This window comes from Pomacea canaliculata, linkage group LG4 (assembly GCF_003073045.1).
Source record: "Pomacea canaliculata isolate SZHN2017 linkage group LG4, ASM307304v1, whole genome shotgun sequence".
Taxonomy (NCBI): Eukaryota; Metazoa; Mollusca; class Gastropoda; order Architaenioglossa; family Ampullariidae; genus Pomacea; species Pomacea canaliculata.
This window is the reverse complement of record NC_037593.1, coordinates 9093749-9112847: the sequence shown is the minus strand read 5'-3', so window position 1 is coordinate 9112847 and position 19099 is coordinate 9093749. Positions and strand designations below refer to the sequence as shown.

General features: G+C 37.3%; 2 protein-coding genes across 3 annotated transcripts; one reads left to right on the top strand and one right to left on the bottom strand.

Moving 5' to 3' along the window:
* Nucleotides 1-24: 24 nt before the first annotated feature.
* LOC112561894 (mitochondrial E3 ubiquitin protein ligase 1-like) lies at nucleotides 25-3231 on the bottom strand. The gene is made up of 4 exons (XM_025234736.1): nucleotides 2951-3231; nucleotides 2123-2322; nucleotides 1654-1852; nucleotides 25-1328 (listed from the first exon to the last, which is right to left on the bottom strand). Exons 1-4 carry the CDS (start codon nucleotides 3134-3136, stop codon nucleotides 795-797), a joined length of 1119 nt encoding a protein of 372 aa, XP_025090521.1. The 5' UTR covers nucleotides 3137-3231; the 3' UTR covers nucleotides 25-794.
* Nucleotides 1223-17249, top strand: LOC112561884 (DNA excision repair protein ERCC-6-like). 2 transcript variants are annotated; one of them, XM_025234715.1, is made up of 22 exons: nucleotides 1223-1277; nucleotides 4075-4174; nucleotides 4550-4818; nucleotides 4937-5124; nucleotides 5397-5522; nucleotides 5923-6088; nucleotides 6689-6814; nucleotides 6961-7053; nucleotides 7345-7514; nucleotides 7789-7894; nucleotides 8074-8189; nucleotides 9328-9541; nucleotides 10207-10320; nucleotides 10717-10765; nucleotides 11046-11235; nucleotides 12634-12782; nucleotides 13109-13230; nucleotides 13535-13772; nucleotides 14074-14318; nucleotides 14526-15495; nucleotides 15754-15835; nucleotides 16086-17249. In XM_025234715.1, the coding sequence occupies exons 2-22, from the start codon at nucleotides 4096-4098 to the stop codon at nucleotides 16213-16215; spliced, it is 3942 nt and encodes a 1313-aa protein (XP_025090500.1). In that variant the 5' UTR covers nucleotides 1223-1277; nucleotides 4075-4095; the 3' UTR covers nucleotides 16216-17249. The 2 variants fall into 2 exon arrangements, with proteins under 2 accessions (XP_025090500.1, XP_025090499.1); XM_025234714.1 differs by lacking the exon at nucleotides 1223-1277 and adding an exon at nucleotides 3275-3350.
* The last annotated feature ends 1850 nt before the right edge of the window (nucleotides 17250-19099 follow it).

The window sequence follows — 19099 nt, the reverse complement described above, 5'->3', positions numbered from 1 at the left end:
CCCCTTGTTGTAGAGGGGCAGGTAACCCCCAACAGCTTTCGAGTTTTAATTTCTTTTTCTGCCTTTCTTATTTTTAGCTAATTATCATGTAGCAATTAGATTATGCCAAAGTCGTGAAATTTAGAATTGGAAAATAGAAAGCATTTTACTTTCGCTTTTTTTAAAACTTGCGGATTAAAATAAAACATTCGTAACTACCGAGGTGTGGTCCGAAGCATTGAAACTGAATGTGCTAAGTAATGCTTGAAATTTGGAAATATTAAATCTGATTATTCGGTTTTTTTCGATGGTAGTATTCATAGGTTAATTATGGTTGAAATAAATAAGGAACGCTGTACACTTCATCTGCTTTTTCGATCATTCGATCGTCTGTAGACTTTCTAATGTCGACATTCCTTTACAAACATTATTTTGCTGTTTGTTTAATTATGTTTTTACTGCGATGAACATCTTTTTAAAACGCGCCAAAACATTTAATCATATACTGGTGATATACTGGTCATACAACTGCATTATCTCCAAAAGCGCAAATAGAGATTTTGACGGTTGTGAACGATAACAGTTGAGTCGATGGAAGCAGTGTTATCACAAGTTCGTAAAAGTTTTACTTGTCTCAAGTTGCATCAGTGCTGTTTTTATATTGCCTTCTAATACAAAAGTTTGTGTGCATCTCATTTCTTTATCCAGAAGGAACAAAGTGATTTTTCCCCAAAATAAACTTTATTAAGCCAATAAATATAAATTTGTTGGGCTACAGGAACATATTGCTGTTCATAATGTTACTTTTTTTTTTTTTAGACTGGAAACTCAAACTCCACAGGCAGAAATCTTTCAATATGTTGACGACAAACAGGACACCTGTGAGGATAGGTTAGCCACTGCACACAGCTACTACACATTGCAATATGGCCACACTCCAAAGTGACGACCTCTCTAACATTAACCAGGCATATTACACATATTTCATTCTGCCTCAGATCTTCTGCACGAATCATGCTTCTCCTGGCCGTGAGTGCTAAACGCCGTATTTTTTCAAATCCTCTTGTCATTCTGAACCTTTGGAGACAACCATGAATAACTCTCCACAGTGCAAATCCAAGAACCACAGCAGTCAAGGCACTCATTGCATAACAGGAAAGTTTAAAGGTCGTGGCTTGATATAAATATTGTCTTATAACCTGACTCTTCGTCTGTTTAGTAAGAATATAGACCAGGTCTTCTGGAGGCTGCAGTCTAATGTGGCCATTTTCGATAACTAGTTCACCTATTCCCATCAGGTATGTACCTACATGCAGCATTTTCTCTGTTTCTTGAACGCCTCGAAACACCTGAACATTCCCAAACCCAGAGTAAGGATATTTCATAAGAAAAAAAAAAGCTCTAGTCTGAATTTGTATGTGTTTTATTTCCTTTTCATGTAAATAATATACTTCAGGGAAGCACATAAAACACATACATAGAAAAATGAAGTAACAAGGAAAATACTATGAATGTTATAATTTGTCTTGCTAAGTGCTGTAAATTACTTCTTATTCTACAGAAAGAGCAAAAAATGTACAGATAAACACATGCATCTGTTGTCATTAATATAACATAGACATGGAAACTTAATATTCATTTTTGTTAAAGAATTACACAACCAAGCATTATTACCTCTCCAAATACCCAATCTTCATCATGTAGTGATGAAACTGTGTACGGAATGAAGTTACTGTGCGTAACATCTAGTTCCTTTAGAATATTTTCTGCTTCTATAGCCTCAGTGACCATAATCTGATAGCCATTGGCTGGGTTTGAGAGTGCAAAAGGGACAGAATCCAAGGTATCATGTAATATCTTTGTTACATTGGTCCTGTAACAGAGCATGCAAATTATTGTTTTAACAAATAGTTCATCCATGCTCTGAGATTTTCATGGTTTGCAGCCAATCTGTATCTTCATGCTTTTATGCTACATACAATATTTTTGCTAAGCCATGAAGTTATATATATATATGAAATTTTAAAAAAGGAATTGAACATTTAAAATTACCTTGAAAGATTGAAAAAATATGACAAATATATATAAAAAAGACCTTCATTCCCAACATCTATTTAACTCCAGTCTACACAAAAAGATATACCATATGCCATGTGTTTTTCTTGATCTGTGCTCAGAAAGCTGTGTTTGACGGATTACCCCTAATCCATTTCGTGTGCGACTTGACAAAGTTCTTCCCACACACTGCACTTTTCCTACCACTACCGCAAATGCAATGCGGTGATCTTCTGCTGCTCTTATTTTATCTTCTAAACCATTGTTAAGTTCTACAGTTTCTGCTCGCTGCAAGCAAAAAGAATGCACACTTGGGCATTTTTATCTCAAAATAGGATTGGGTCAGTGCTAACTAATAAAATGTGAATTATTCGTAGCAACTGATAAATGCAAGTGATTTTAATTGTGTGAATCTACAATACTAATTCAATTTAAAATAATGACACATCACATTGTTATATGTGCTTAGGAATCAAGTGCAGGGAGACAATTTTCCAATGCTGTAGACCCTGATATGAAATGGAACGCATCCTTAGTAAAGAAAATAAGGACAGGGTAAAGTAGACAAAAAAGTGAACCACTTTTAACCGATACAAAAAACAAAAAAACAAAACAATATTTGTATGACGCGGTAGATTGCAGATTAATGGGATCGTACCCTATATCTCATGCACCTTAACATGATGCATACCTCTCCGAGGCATAAGTACCAGAAAGACATTTTATGATTAATGTATATTCCAACAGAAACTATCAGTACAGTAGCCATACACAAATGGTTTGTTGAAATTAGTTTTAAAAAAAGAAAATCCAAATAAAACGTTACATCAGAATTGACAACCGCTCTACTGCGTTATCTCAGTAAATTAACAGAAAATGAAGGTTGCTATATTTGTTATCAATGTGTGAAAGACACCTGGATACAATATGCTGCTTGTTGCCAATGCCTGTACTTCCTGTACAAATAAATACTTAGTGTACCAGAACATGCTCCGGTCAAAGCTAAAAGCGTGTCGCACACGTTCATCGCTAAGCTCCCTAACCCAAACAATGAGTTGTCTTTCCCTCGGCAACTATCTTCGGAACAGCTATTGTGAATCATCACTAAAATATTTTTTACATGATTTCATTTTTATCTTGTATAAAAAATCCAAACTATAATATTTACTGAAAATTATAAGGTCAGATGAAAAATTTTAAGTGAACAGTTATTACCAATCGAAATCGTAATCAGTCGTGACTCGGACATGCAGCGGGATTTTCAATTGGAAACTGTGATATCTTATGTCCTTGCCTAGATAATCGCATTTTATAAGGTATCTCATGTTAATACAAGTTTTTATCAGACGTTGTAGTACTACAAGACGCAAATGTTATATATCTATATATATATAAACTTTTCGAATTAAAATTAAGGGAAATTTATAACCGTATTCATTACTGAGTAAGTGTATAAGTATCAAGTATGTTGTGATGTTCATGGTCATTTAGGTTCACTGTTCATTTAAACCATAACATAGCGGAAAAGTTTTATTAGAATTAAGATAAAGATTCATCAGACTCAGTTAACTGTTTATGCCATTTGACGTGTTTTGTTCTTTCGACGATAGGCAGTTAATTCTTGTACTGTCATAATTGTATAATCTATAACATCTATATAAAAAAAAATATATATATATATAAGATCTATATCTCGACATTTAATTTAGTATAAATAGCTAGCTTGAACAAAAAATACGAGGTGCAGCCCGATGGCGCAACGCTTAGCGCCTGTCACAAATAATGAAGGTTGGCTGTCCTGGATTCAGTTCTTTTTCTGCATGGGACATCAGTTTTACAGGGCTGGCGTGATATAGCCTTAGTTGCTGGCACGACGTGAAACACGAATCCATCCCCTTGTCCCCCAGGTCTTTTGTGCACGTGTTTAATTGTTTCTTTTTCTTGTAGTTGTGAATGTGTTTTTGGATATTGATAAGGATACTGACGCTCACACAAGTCTGGACAAGTTGAAGGAAACCAGATTTTTTTTTGTTCTTAAAGGAAATTGTAAAAGAACCAGGAATGCAGTCCAGTTCTGACATAGAGTATGCAAGCAGGAAGCTTGCTAACTTAAGTGTCAGCCAGGCTAGCCCCTTAGAAGGTGAGTTTTAGGGGGTGTTAAATTTATGTTGTGTTGATACTGCTAAGTTGAAATGGGATTATTTTGTTATTTAGATAATTGTGTATAAGGGCTTTATTTCTTTCCCTTTTGGTGAATTCCATGAGCTTTCCCATCAGAGGGAGGCTTTTATATTAATCTCTTTGTCTTGATCAAAGCAGATATAGTTTTATCCAGTTTGATCTTATCAGGACAAAGACTTCATAAAAACTTGTCAAACCACCATACATGCTTGCTAGTAACGAAAAACAAATCTATGAATGAGTGTACAATTAAAAATGGTAAAAATGGTTCAGTTTACTGCAGTTTAGTTTCTTTGCAATAGATCAAGAATGTGATTTTTTTTTAATTTTTCAGATGTATCTAAAAAAGATAAAGAAAGGACAGCGTCAATTTATTCTTCATCATCTTCTTGCTATGACCAGCCATCAACAAGCACGTCTGTAAAGACATCTGGTTCAGAGTCAGAGCATGAACAGGAAGACAAGATTAGATTCAATAAGTTGGTCAAGAAAGCTAAATATCTTGCTCAAGATGGACAAATTACAAAGGCTTTGGAGCTCAACAAGCGAGCTCTTGCCATACATTACCATGAAAAATTGGCACGTAGGATAGCCAAAATGGAGGTAAGTCTTGTATTTTTCATTTCTGTTTGTGGTGAAATTATAATGATGCACTGTTTAGTTTTACTTTCTAGTGCAATGACATGCAATGAACCATATGATTATTAAATGGTGTGTGCAGGAATACCTCAGAAACTATGGTGAAGATGAAAAGCAAGAAACTGATGATAACATGGTTGAAGTGGGGTCTGGATTCTACCTGTACAAGGATCTCCATGCCAAGTTATACCAACATCAGAAGGAAGGTGTCCTATGGCTTTGGGATTTGCACACAAAAAACAAGGGGGGAATTCTTGGTGACGATATGGGGTGAGAGTGACATTATAGTAATCAGTGGGATGCATTAGAATGAAATTATTATAGAATGATGTCAGCACACAAGATTGCATTAGTCATTGCAAACATTTAACGATAATTGTTCTACAGTGACAATCATGGTGGTGTTCAAATTATAATGTTCTTGTCTGTTTCTGTTCTACAGCTTCATAGCAGTTTTATTTACACACACATTTTAGAGAAAGAATTTGAATCTCGAGTCCTTAATTTCTCTTACAATAGGAACTTTTGATTTGCTGTCATAGACTTGGCAAGACCATCCAGGTCATCGCTTTCCTATCAGGGCTTTTTGACATGGGAAAGTTACAACATGCTCTGATTGTTGTTCCTGTCAGCGTCATTGTCATCTGGGAGAAGGAGTTTAGCAAATGGTATGTAAAATATGAAACATTTATTAAGAAAGCTTTGTGAACTGATTTAGATGTGTTTTCTGTCATTTTTATTCTGTCATATCTTAGCAAGCTTTCTTTGGTATCTTTTATTGCTGCCATGCACATGAACTAGCAGCACACGATTTTAGTATTTGAAATCTTTTTGTGTTTTTAGCAGGAGTAGTGAATAGAGTGCACTTGCTAGTGGGGATCTAAGTTTATTTCTTTGATGTAAAAACATTTATAGAGTTTGGCAAGTGCAAAAGTGAAAACCAGAGGCCTGTTATTGTCAGCTGTGCCTAGGATACAGTTCTTTAGAAACTAGCAGTGAAATATTGTGAACTATATTCTTGAAGTCTTTAGGAGAGATTCTCATGAAGTAGTTTATTTTTATGTTTAGGGCTCCAGGCATTTCTGTACATGCTTTCCATGGAAATAGCAAGCGTGAGCGAGAGCGTGCTCTTGAGCGAGTTCGCTGCCGTGATGGTGTTCTGCTGACAACTTATGGCATGGTGGTGACTAGCTGGGAACAGCTTGGTTCTAAAGATGGCAGAGACTTCTTCTGGGTAAGAGGTCTTGTTTCTAGTTTATGTTATGGATACATGCTGACAGGCAAAATGATTCATCTTGTTTACCTGTATGATGCAAGCTCATCAACTGTTATGGCTACCATACCACCCATTACTCATTAGGGAAAATTGCTCTCCAGGTTGAGTGAGTTAAATGCTAATCCAAATACAAATTCAGTTTCATGTGATGAGATTTTGTAAGGTATTCATTTCCAAAATCTAAACAAAAATTTCTGTTCTGTACATATGATACAAGTCTTTAAAAGTTGCAATTCTCACCTGTGTTTGAGAGCGAGGTCAAGACCTTATTTTCAGTTATGTTCCAAAGGCACCTTTCTGGTTGGCATATCCTCATGAACATTTTCTTAGATTATGAAATGCTTACTTTTTTTAACAGCAGTTGTCTCAAGAGTGGAAACAATGATTTTTACAAGCTAGGAAATGGGTCCATGTCTCTAACCGTGGTGAGATTTGGTCAGTTAGATAGAAAAGCATTAACATTATGAAGTCAAATAGATGGTAACATCTAGCAGCTGTGTAAAAGAACTGCCTATGAATTTGTGGGTAGTAATAACAGCTGACTTTATTGTATTACAGGATTATGTTATACTTGATGAAGGGCACAAGATAAAGAACCCCACCAAAACAACAAAAGGTATCAATGCTGTTGGGGCCAAACATCGCATCATCTTGACAGGAACCCCAATCCAAAACAACCTCAAGGTGAATTAACTTCATGTTGTGACCCTAAACAAACTGAGTAAAGGGACATGCCGAAAACTTTACCATGCATAAAATTTCTTTCTTGTGTTTTGATATCTTCATGATATTTTTATCTTTTCTTTTGTTTTCTTTTTTGTTTTCTTTAGGAGTTATGGACACTTTTTGATTATGTCCATCAAGGATCTCTCCTGGGCACACTGAGAACTTTCAAAATGGAGTTTGAGAACCCTATCATAAGAGTGAGTGAAGCTGAAAAGTCTTCGAAAAGGAAAAATCTGCAGCATACTCACAAATTTATGATTTTCCTGAGTTTGATAATAGACGAGGGTTAGAAAGATGGATCATATTTTAGGTACAAAATTATGAAAGTTCAACTGTGCTTAAAGCCCCTCAGATTCTGGTCATTAAAGTGTCACTTATTTCATGGCCTGCTGATTGTTTTGGACTAGTTTAATTATTTTATGACTTATTGTTCATCAAGGACTATGCTTTATTGTTTTTTATTTGGTGTTTATTTTGATTGCCAAAAGGCCAGAGAGCGTGATGCCACAGGAGGTGAGAAAAGACTTGGCATGGAGATGGCCAATATCCTCAAAAAAATAATTAACCCTTTTTTCCTTCGCCGGACAAAAGCCCAAATCAGTCAAAAGGAGATGGATGGTGAAAGAAACAAAAATGAAACCAGCAAGAAATCATTAAGGTCACACAGAATTGGTGTTAAGATCACTTCTTTTTTAATTTTCACAAATTCTTAATTGAACAATGAAATCAAATATCAGATTGCTTTGAAATGGTCATAAATTAGATATCAAAATATGGGTCAAATTAATAATTTGAGATGCTGCCAACAAGATCTGTTTGATAGTAAAGACAAGGTGGGGACGTTCACTGAATTTACTCAAGCAACTGAAAAATGTATAGCTTATCTATTCATTTTCACTTATAGTTATGTTGTTTTACTCTTTGCCTTGCAGAATGCCAACAATGAAGTGCAAAAATGATTTTGTAATCTGGCTTTTCCTGTCTGACACCCAAATAAAGATTTACCAGGATTTCTTAGAACTTGAGAGTGTTAAAGAGGTATGTGACTGTTTGCCAGAAAATACTGTCAGTACATAATTATGTCATGAAAAACAAGCATAAAGGATTTGGTATTAAAAATGGTTCATAAAATAAGCTTATCGAGATATTTTGTGTCGATCCTTCACGTATGCATGACCATAATACGATTTGGATTTTTTTTTCTGTTGTGTATTTAGTTGCTGATGACCTCTAAGTCCCCTCTGGTAGCTCTCACTGTTCTCAAGAAAATTTGTGACCACCCACGCCTCCTTTCCCTCCGTGCTTGCCACCAGCTGGGTCTCCATGGATACAGGTGAAGTAGGGTGGGGCTGGAGAATGTTATGGATCTTCTGTTTCCTGTTACGGATTTAGTTGACAATAGAACTGTGTTAGCGCTTAAAAAAAAACAAAAAACTATTGATTGAAACTATATGTGATAGTGAGGGGAAAACAAAGCAAACTTCAGAAACAATGCTTGAAACTTACTTTTTGATTTTAACATTAAATTATTGGGAAATTAATAAAATACTACTTAAGGTGAGAGTGTGTGAATACTGACATTTAACAAATCTTTGTTGCCTTAACCCTCACCATGAAAGATATTTAAAGGAGGATTTACAGCAAAGACCCATATCAAAAGATTGACAGGAAAGTTTAGATGGACCTCAAATCAGGCAAAATACAGCGAGTCTTCCAAAATGTGTCAAAATCTAAATAGAAAATGCTGTAAATTGCAAAACGTGTTCAGGCATTTCTTCTTTGTACTTTACAAGATGAAATGAGTATATGGAGATTGCCCTAAAATCCAGCTGAGGTAGCTAGAGGGTAATCTCCATAGAGTCATGTCATCTGATAAGTACTCGAAAGAAATTTTACTATCAAAAATGGTATTTTTCGGGGTAAAAATTTCCTCAGATTTTGTGTGCAACTATAACAAAGAGTGGTCGGAATTTTTCAAACTCTTCCTGTCTGGATTGCCCACACTAAGTCCTTGGAACAATTTTGGCTTTCACCTCTGACTAAAATGCGTCAGTTGATAACTTTTGTCAAAGGTAGAACATCAGGTAGATTGAATGTTACAACTTAAAAAGTTGAGCAAATTAAACAATACATCTGTCAATACTTGACAAATATATCTGACAATAGACAAAAAATACTGAGCATGGCAGTAGTCTTGTTGCTACTAATAAAATGGTAAATGCTGCTGAACACTGTCATTTTTGATGGAATGCTACTGATGACAAACTTTGGCTGTTGGTAGGTGTGTATGTGCATTCTGTTTACATTAGGTGCCTGTGATATACCATTTCCCATCCCATGCTATTACAGTTTCAGTAATTACCATTTACTGATTATACATACTAATTATAAATTGTATATAAATTAATTGATTATGAGTTTTATGATTGTATGTAAATCCCATAGTATTTGGACTGGTTATCTCACTACAGAATGAATGAAGAGGAACTAGAGCTGCCATCATCCCTGGAGAGTGCAGTAACCAAAATTGAAGAACTTTCTGATGCCATTCTAGTTGAAGAGTCTGGTAAAATGGGGGTCCTGATCACACTGCTGGATCAGCTGAAGAATGATGGTCATCGCAGCCTAGTTTTTTCTCAGTCTAGAAAGATCCTGGATATCATCCAGAAGGTGCTGAGAAAAAGGGTGAGAGCCACAAACCTTCACTGCAAAGTTGTGTGTAGTCCCATGAGCATGGGTGGTGTGTATGTGCATATACATGTGCACGTATACAAATGTGTGCATGCATTTACATGCTATCGTGCAAGCATGTAAGAACAGTTTTCTATTACTCGTGTATCATTTTTGGTTTCTTGGAACAAAAACTTCGCTGTGATATAACCTGAGTTGCTCGAGTGGTGTAAAACACAACCAACCAACCATTGGAACAAAAACTAGATTCTGATTTTTTAAAATTCTTAATGGATCCATGACTGGCTGGTTGTTAGTGAGTTGGTCCTTAGATAGGGACTAAGACTGATCTGTAGTCTTTAGATCTAATCCATTGAAGCAGTTAATTTTTAGCCTTGGTCATCCCTTGACATTCTGGTTGGAATAATAACATCTCAGTAAAAATTTTCTTTCAAGACCATTAAACAGCTAATGACTTCCTAGCAGCTTTCTTTTCATTGTAACTTATTTCTGATTTGTTTGACTCCTTAATTGCTTCTTGTTATTAATGGCTGGTTATTATTTATTTTGCAACCCTGTGCTTCTCGAGGAGCAACATGGAATAAACTATTACTTAAATTTTCTTAATAATGTTTTGTATATTGCATAGGGGCTGTTAATTCCCTCTGTTGATTGCCTAGGGTCACAAAGTCATGCGGTTGGATGGCACTATAACACATGTATCAGAGAGACACAGTCGCGTCCAAAAGTTTCAAGAAGATGAATCATACTCTGTGTTCCTCCTTACCACTCAGGTTTGAATTCAGAATACTGCTTTGTTTTCCCCCTTTGCATGACGCAGGTGTATTCTTTTCAGCATTTTGTGGAGAATAGTACCAGTAAAGAGTAAAGAGGAGAGACAATGAACAAGTTGGGGCCCATTTCAGGCTGGGCTGCTTAGTACACAATGTTCTTTGTTTAAAGATTACTTTAGACAGTATATGCCTTATTTTGAACTACAGCTATGAAATATTACATATGCTAATTTTACATCTGACACACTGAATGAGGGGCAAGAAAAAAAATGGCCAAATATTGCTTGACAGTTGTTTTTACTTTTGCATGTATCTTCTGAAATATATAATCAATACTCAAAAGGAGTTTCTGTGTCAAGATGCCCTGTAATGATATTTTGATGTGATGTGCTACAGGTTGGAGGTGTTGGTCTGACGCTTACTGGTGCTGACAGGGTCATCATTTGTAAGCAGCTTTTCCTATGCTTCAGTCATATTTTGTCTGATGACACATTTCTCTGACATCACTTCAAGAAGCTGTCTTTAGTCATAGTTTCTTCTTGAAACATTCACACTGATACGGTTAAATGCTTTATGGTTGATCATGGATGTGAAGTTCAAATTTTTTTTAAATAGCTGGAAATATCCAAAGCTCAACTTCTGTAACAGATATGTATTTGTTTAATATCCATAGACAATCCAAGGTGAATCCCAGAAACTGATGTATACTCATTTAATATTTATAGATGATCCTAGCTGGAACCCAGCAACTGATGCACAGGCTGTGGACCGTGTCTTTCGCATTGGCCAGATGCGAAATGTTGTGGTTTACCGCCTCATTACATGTGGCACAGTAGAAGAAAAGATCTATCGTCGTCAGATTTTCAAGGATTCTATCACACGACAGACAACTGGCAATGCACAAAACCCATACAGGTTAGAAATTTTACGCTTACGATCTTTTTTTTCCACACTGGGTGTCAAATAAGCTCAGTACATTTCATCTCTTTATAATGCGAATAACCTGGTGTTCAGGTACTTACCTGTTATCTACCAAGGATTAGCATTTCAGTCTATATATCTATATTCGTGTAACTTCAGATGATGGAAGATGATTGTGTGTCGCTTTAATCTCCAATTAGTGGAAGTTACAGATAAGATTATGTATTTCTAGAATCAGTGGAAGCTACAGGTCATATATTTCTGGAATCAGTAAGACTTAATGAAAGCCTTTCCCCTTCCATATCCCATTATCCGCCACCTATCTACCATTGAATCCTTTAAATGTGCACTTAATACACACCTCTTCCTTGAGCATTACTCCTAACAACAGTCTACAGAATGCTACTCCTTTTTCAACCCCCTTTCTGTTTCTTGCTACTTCCGTACTCGTCTTTTGCAGAATCATGAAACTCTTATTTATTGTTACCTGATTCCTGTGTTTTCTATATTTGTTACATTGTTAGTCATCAGTACTGTTGTTTATCCTTCCATTGCTTCATATGTTGTCCATGTCTTATTCTTGTATCAAGCACTAAGAGCACACTCCTTACGAGAGTAGGTATCTGTTATACAAATCATGCAATTATTATTAAGTTACATAGGTTCTTGGGACCAATGAGTTCTGGCATAAATAAGGATCATTTTCAAACAGTGAAAAACAAGATTTTGAAGTAAACATGTTCAATTTTCATTTGCTTTGCATGCATATGACTCTTTTCTATAAATAATAATAATATAATAATAATAATAATAATAATAATAAAGTTGATTTATATACACTTATCACCACCATCAAAGGCAGGCTCAAAGTGTTTTACTTAAAAAAAAAAATCCAAACACAGACATATTAATAATCAACACTGATCTCAAAAAAACAAGATTATTGTGTGTCCATGCAAATAACACCATCAGTACATATGCAGTCTGTAACCTTGCCATTGCATGAAATCTTTGAAAGTCAACAATCTGATTTTTAAAAGGTAGTTGAGAGTTAGTACGATATTTTTATGGAAGCTCAAATGTCAAGCTTTGGTGGAGTAGCTTAGCTTTTGCAGACAGAAATATGATTCCATAATGACAACTCTTGTTAGGGCATCACACTAACAGTCACAAACTAGTTTCAAAGAGAGGCACAATGTTAGCCTATCAGAGCTTAGTTTGCTGTACAAGAAGCTTACTGTGATAGTTCACCTTCAAAACTTAAACTTTAATTCTAGTGTTTTCATTTTTTAAAATTATTACAGTTTGAACAAATCTTTTGCGGTGTGAGTTTTTGTTATCTCTTGTTTATATTGATTATCTTTACTTTGTGGTCTTTTACCTGCCTGCCAGGTACTTCACCAAGCAGGAGTTGCGGGAGTTGTTCCAGCTGGGAGACACACATAGCTCCAGTACACAACAGCAGCTGGAGGAGATGCACGGCATGGACCGGCGACGTGACCCTGAACTGGATGAGCACATTGCATTTCTCTATTCTCTGAGTAGGTTGAGAGAATTTTGTTCCTATCTTACGTCTGTCATATTTTGGTGTGCAACAAAAATCAATGTATTTATTCCCAAAGATTCACTGGTGTTTAAATAATAAATAATCATGACTGAATAATCAAGGAACTATGAAGACTGAAAATGGGAAATTACTATGTACAAAAGACCTCAGTTGCATAGTTTAAGATTCTCTATATCTTGCATCATTGGTTACAGTTGTTTACATGTATTGGTCTTTGGAGAGGTGCCCGTGGCCACAAGTATGAACCACTTGATTCATAATGTCTAACTATTTTTGTGATGCTGTTTTCTGTTGCTGCAGATATTTTTGGCATTAGCGACCATGACCTTATGTTCTCCCATGAGTTGGATCATGAAGAGGAGTTTGAGGATGGAGTCATGCCTACCATGGACCCACGCAATCAAGAGTACATCCAGCACAGGGTGGGTAAAGAAAAAGTTAAATTTTTTGTTGCAACAAGTCTATCCTTTGGCAATAATAATTTTTTTTGAAGAGATTTCATCCAGTTTTTTGTTTATATATTTATAATGTGTTCAAACACAACTAGGAATTTTTTTTAGCATTAATTTATCCATTTATAAACTTTAGTAAAGAGTTAAAAAAAAAAGTCTCAGCTTCTTCAGGTCACCTGTCCTTATAGTGCACTTGTCTCTTAGCATGTGTCTCCCAACCTGCCATGTTTCTCCCAACCTGCCATGTTTCTCATTCTCTACTACTTTAAAACAGGCCCAAAAGGCTCAAGAAATCATTCAACGCGAGTCCAGCATCCCAGGCACAATGGAGCAGCGAATGGCTACATTTTCCAATAATTCTGCTTCAAGATATCATGGGATCTCAAACGTCCCAATGGCATCTCAGTCTGACCTCCATACAGTCAACAGTCATCTATCAGCTTCCTCTAATCTTCATGTTTTCATTCCAAAACCAACTGACACCCATCGCTCCATGACCAACAGACTGCCTGGTTAGCGTATACAATTGCAGATTTAGAAACCTTTATGTTTAGCTACCATCCACATGTGTATCTAAAGCTGTTTAGAAGCATATACCATCGCCAAACTGTGATTATCTCCTAAAGTTGCTGCGACTGACATAAGAATTTAATCATGGTTTCTCATTTGTGGTATTACATTTTGTAAGTTGTAATGAAAGTCTTATGAAATTTTGCAGTCTTTCATGTCTATTTGTAGTGACCGTACAGCTGAAAGTAAAAATTAATTTTGTTATTTGTTATTTCTGTCTGTGCATTGGTCCTTTACCAACAGATAAACAAAAGCCAGAGCCAGTGAAGACAGGCATTGTCATCAAAACAGAATCTTCACAGCCCCAAAATCCACTCAAGTCAAGGGCTGTAAAACACAGTTCTCTCCCTGAGAACGGTAGTTTAAAAGATATTAGTGATGACGTGGTGGAGGTGAAAGTTGCTGCTGTGGTTCCTGAAGTCATAGACCTGACTGAAGAGGAAGAAAGTGAAGGGTCATGCCAAACTGAGTCAAAACAGCTAGATAAGGTACCACCTTATTTCCTGTGGTTTCTCATTCCAACATCCATGTACACACATAACATTCACCTATCCATAAAGAGAAAGCATGTTAAGTGCATAATTAAGGTATAAAAATAATTGACCATCATTGACATGATTTTTTCACATTTTTGTTGGAGAAATGTTAGGTGTTATGGATGCTGTAGGCTAATCAGCTGTTCCTGTTTCATCTAGCCTAAACCTGAAAGAATCCAAGAACCGGCAGTGGATGCCCAAGATCTTGGGTCTGTCATGCAAAACTTAAGCTCAGAAGATAACCTCCTTGTCAACTACAACCACTCTTATGCTAGTCCTTCACCGCCAGCACAACATCACCAGCCACCTACTGCTGCCAAAAGGCTCATGACACCTAGAAGAAATTGTCAGCGCATTGTGGAGGAGGAACTCATCATCTCGCCAACTGCTTACACCCCGCTGATGGAGACAAGAAAGAAACGCCAACGCAGCCTGCCTGAGGGCAGCTCACCTGCTGCTGCTCTGAGCCGAACCCTGGCATTCTCCTCTCAAGAGGATGCAATCACTGATGCCAAAGAAGCACCTCTGGTTTTGGAATCTCCTGAATCAAAAATATCCTCATGCTCTGGAAACAGCAGCAGGGGGAGCTCTTGCCATAAATCTGAGGGAGAAGGAGCAGACTCCCAGGATGAGCTTCACTCATTTTTGGACAAGGAAGACAGGAGCTGCATAGAAGAAAGCTTTGTAACAGAAGAAGAGGCAGACAAAAACCCAGGCATTCATTCTAACGCACAACTGCTGAGTACTGTAACAGGTACACCTATTCATCCTGATGGTGACCTGTCTCCTGATGTAGGTGTGAGAAGCCACCGAAGACGCAGCGTATGTCGCCGTATAGCCAGAATTGAGAGCTCTGAGGAGGAAGAAGAGGAGGAGGAAAACAAAGAGAACATTCACCCAGCATATAGCAGTTTGGTGCAGAAGCTAGGAAATGATAGTAATGATGATGGTGATGACGGTGACAATAGTAAAGATAATGAAGAGGAAGGAGATGATCTGTTGGAAGAAGACAGTGAGAGTGAAGGAGAAGAGGGAGTGGCGGAGACAGAGGCTGAAGAGGTCAAGGAAGTAATAGAAGGATCTGTTGAGGTGTTTGATGAAAGTATAGTGGAATCTGACAATGACCAAGGTATATAGCTTTTCTTGAATAATGAAGGCATAATTTACAGTATCAGAACTTGACAGCCTTTGGTTTTCCTTAAATTTTAAGTTGACATAATGTACTTAATTTTAATTAACAGTGTAATTTTTAATGGTACAATTCTGTAGTTTTCTGTGGACCAAACAGTGGGGAAAAAAGCGGTGTTGACAGCTTCTTAACAATGAATTTAATGAAAACCCACAAATTCAAAGCCTTCATATACTTGTATCCTTTCCATTTATCTAGATGAGAAAGGGGAATCGGAAGATGAAAGTGGTGATGAGTCGGTAGATGTTGAGCGACTACAAATGCTACTTCAGAAAGGAAAGTAAGTGACTGAATAGATTTCTTAGTCTGTTCTTTTTTCACCTGTCTTCAACAGTCTTGTCTGTTGTGATTATGTTACTGGAAATACTGACCAGGACACATGCATTTCCAGCTGCATTGAAGGTCAAGTTACAATCAGATTAAGGCGTGTTAGTGTGATGTCGTGTTAACACATCAACTTGGCTTTTAAAAGCTAGGAAATTGTTGCAAGCATGAATGTGATGCACTATGTTTTGTGATGTTTTCTGCAGGTTCCTGTACAAACAGAAACGCTATGGCGAAGCCATCCAATACGTGAAGGAAGCCTTGGACGTGGTAGATGATCCACATTTGCAAGCACTATCTGAGAAGATCCAGAGCAAGATTGATGCTGGCTTGTAATCTGAAGCCTACTTTGGATTTCTGGAGAGAAATCTCATCAATTTCTGACACAATGCTATTCGCCTTTTAGTTTGGGAACATTTGCTGTTTTTTCCGCATTCGGAAAAGTGAATATTTCAAATTTCTTATTACTCTTAGCTGTTTGTGATTACTGGACTGCGTTTTGGCCGTGCCTTCTCTCAGTGTAGTTTTTTTAGAAAAGAAAAATACACTCTTGCTAAGCACAAACTCACTTTTGCATTGTCTTGTGGTGGTGTTGGTCATAATCAATTTCAGGGATTTTTTTACGGAATCTGAAGCTCTTTTTTTTTTTATATATATATATTGTGTAGTAATGGAGAAAACTTGTAATAGATAAGACGACTGGCTCAACCTAACCTAAAATCAGAAGCTGAATGTAATTATTTAGATTTTCCTTATAAAAGGATGCAACCATTTTACTAGCTTACTGGTTTCAGTGTTTTTGAGAATATCTCTTGAGTATCAGAATAAGCATCGGGCAATAATAATGTGACAAAGAAATGACTTGATGTTTGTGTGTGTTGAGGGAAGGGGGGTCTAGTGACCCTAGATGTGATTTGATCATAGCAGTAGAAAATCGTAATAGAGGTGTATGTAACATATTTACAATTTTATTTTCCTTATATCCAAATCTAAGACCAAAGACAACATTGCACATAGTTTTATTTTGTTTTAAACGTGTGGGTGTTTTTCACTATATACTGCTGTTAATTGAGAGAGAACAGCAAATTGTTTAAAGACTTTAAAGGTTGGGATCACATTCCAGCTTTTGAACGGGCGGCCCTGTGACAGCGGTTAGCTCCTGTCACCAACACAGTAAGGGTCAGCTGTCCTGCCTTCAGCTCTTGTCATCTGTTTACGAGGCTGGCTGCCTTGCTGTGATATAATCATACTTGCTGGCTCGGCGTAAAATACCGATTCCCCTCACCTCACCTCTTCCAGCTTTTGACCAAATATAAAAGTTTGCTATATGTTGTTGAACGAGCATACAAAAATAAAACGCTCTCTACTTATGCAAAGACGAGTAAAATGTCTTCTCACATTTAAATTTACAGCCCAGCCTTGCGGATTCTCTCCCTTTCTGGCGGTAGGTGCGATTCAGTCACTTGAAAGCGAAGGTCATGAATAACCTGACCGTCTACATATAATCTCATGGATTTCCACGACGAAATCAGTTTTTTTGTTTGTTTTTTGCAGTTGGTCTAGTTCTTTGTCTCTTCGAGAAGCTATGGTCATACCCAGGGTCTCCTTCCCTTTTTCTCGTTGTCTTCGTGTCCTCTTCCTCGTCATGTATCTCCTCCACTTTATCCCCTTTCTTTTCTGCAGTTTTGTGTCGCCGCCTCAAAGTATGGTTTCCAACTGCTGCCGTTGATGAAAATAATATGTACCGCTAAAGCTGGCCAGCGAACAGCAGGCATCAGGATTTTGTAGAGTGGGCATCGCCTTAACAATTGTAACAACTATTGGCTGCGACTATGGCATATCTTTGGCCAGTTGAGGACAGCTTCACCTGCAAGGTTTTAAGGTTTATGTGGGGTGGCACTTAATAATAAAAATAGGATAGAAAAGGTTTGTAGTGGGACTTGAACAACTCGAAATAAAAGGGCGTTTCCCGTAAAGCTGCGAGTCATGTGAATTCTTTAGGTCGCTAGAAACAGTCTGGGGTTTTCCCGTGATGATCTGTAACAGTTGCAGCTCATACGTACAGAGAACATGGCGGGGCTTTAACCTGCTGGCTGCTAGAGGATGTTGCGGGGCTTGTAGAAAGTCTAATCTGCTTCAAGTACTTAAGTCAAACCTTGACTAAATGATGCAGTGTGGGGATCAAAATCCAACCTTGAGAATTGCCGAAATGTTTTTATTATTCTGCAAATGTTAGCCATACCATGAATAAATGTTCATGACTATTGTGATGGTCAAACTATTTTTTTTTTTTTGTTTATCTAAATTAAGCATTGCAACGTGATTTTTTTTTACAGTTGTAAATAGTTTACTGAGTTCTTTATTCAACCTTCACAAAAAGTAAGTGAACGGTTATTGATTACAATTTTCTAAAGTTAATCTATAAATCAGCATCTACATGGTGGGGCTCTTAACAATAGTCCGCCTCGCCTCAGTCTGTGATAGGAGGCGAGCTGCTTTTTGTCGTCCACCCTGTATAACTCAACCGAAAGATCGAATAACTGCGAGAGAGGATGTTTGGTTAGAACTGTCTTATAAGCATTTGCGGGGTGTGGACACTCTTTATAACTTCAAAAACAAGAGGCTTGTCCTTTGAGTCCCTCGTGTTGCCCCAGGGCAACGATTTGTCCTTCAGAACTATGCGGATGCAGGCCGCGTGTCGGGGAGTCCTCATGTGATTCAGCAAACATAAAAGGATAAAGCTTCAGTGCTAGATTGTGTCAATCAGAAACAGAGTATTCATCGACAAGACCTTAGCCCCCACCCAGATGATCACAGGACAGGCACTCAACAACTTTGTGGGTGTGTGGGTAGAGCTATGTCACCATCAACACAGGTCTGTCCTGTTACATGTACCCGCTATTTTTGCTGCTGATGATCTTAGTTTTATTTTCCCGTTACTACAGTTTTGCAAACTTTAGGATAAGGACTATGAACAGCAGCTGTTGAAACTCTCAGACCTCTAGAATTGTAGAAACGAGGAGAAGAAATGAAACAATCAATCACACCGCGGCGTGTGACACCTTGCAAGCTGGTATTTGTAGGTGGTTTCCAGTCTCTGCCCCGCCAGTGGACAAGGAAGTTAGGTATGAGTAGAACGATATTGTCAGCCAGTACAAGTACTCGTATTTCAAGGAGTTTGCACAACTAAGAAAACTGATACATGTGTGTACGCATGACA

Excerpts from the sequence above, each read along its gene's own strand:
- LOC112561894 (XM_025234736.1), bottom strand. The coding sequence starts at position 3,136 with ATGATTCACAATAGCTGTTCCGAAGATAGTTGCCGAGGGAAAGACAAC. Across the intron at positions 1,853-2,122 it reads AGAAAAACACATGGCATATG|GACCAATGTAACAAAGATAT; the intron begins GTATATCTTTTT and ends GCTCTGTTACAG. Across the intron at positions 1,329-1,653 it reads AAGATTGGGTATTTGGAGAG|GTGTTTCGAGGCGTTCAAGA; the intron begins GTAATAATGCTT and ends GGGAATGTTCAG.
- LOC112561884 (XM_025234715.1), top strand. The coding sequence starts at position 4,096 with ATGCAGTCCAGTTCTGACATAGAGTATGCAAGCAGGAAGCTTGCTAAC. Across the intron at positions 7,054-7,344 it reads TTGAGAACCCTATCATAAGA|GCCAGAGAGCGTGATGCCAC; the intron begins GTGAGTGAAGCT and ends GATTGCCAAAAG. Across the intron at positions 13,773-14,073 it reads CATGACCAACAGACTGCCTG|ATAAACAAAAGCCAGAGCCA; the intron begins GTTAGCGTATAC and ends CTTTACCAACAG.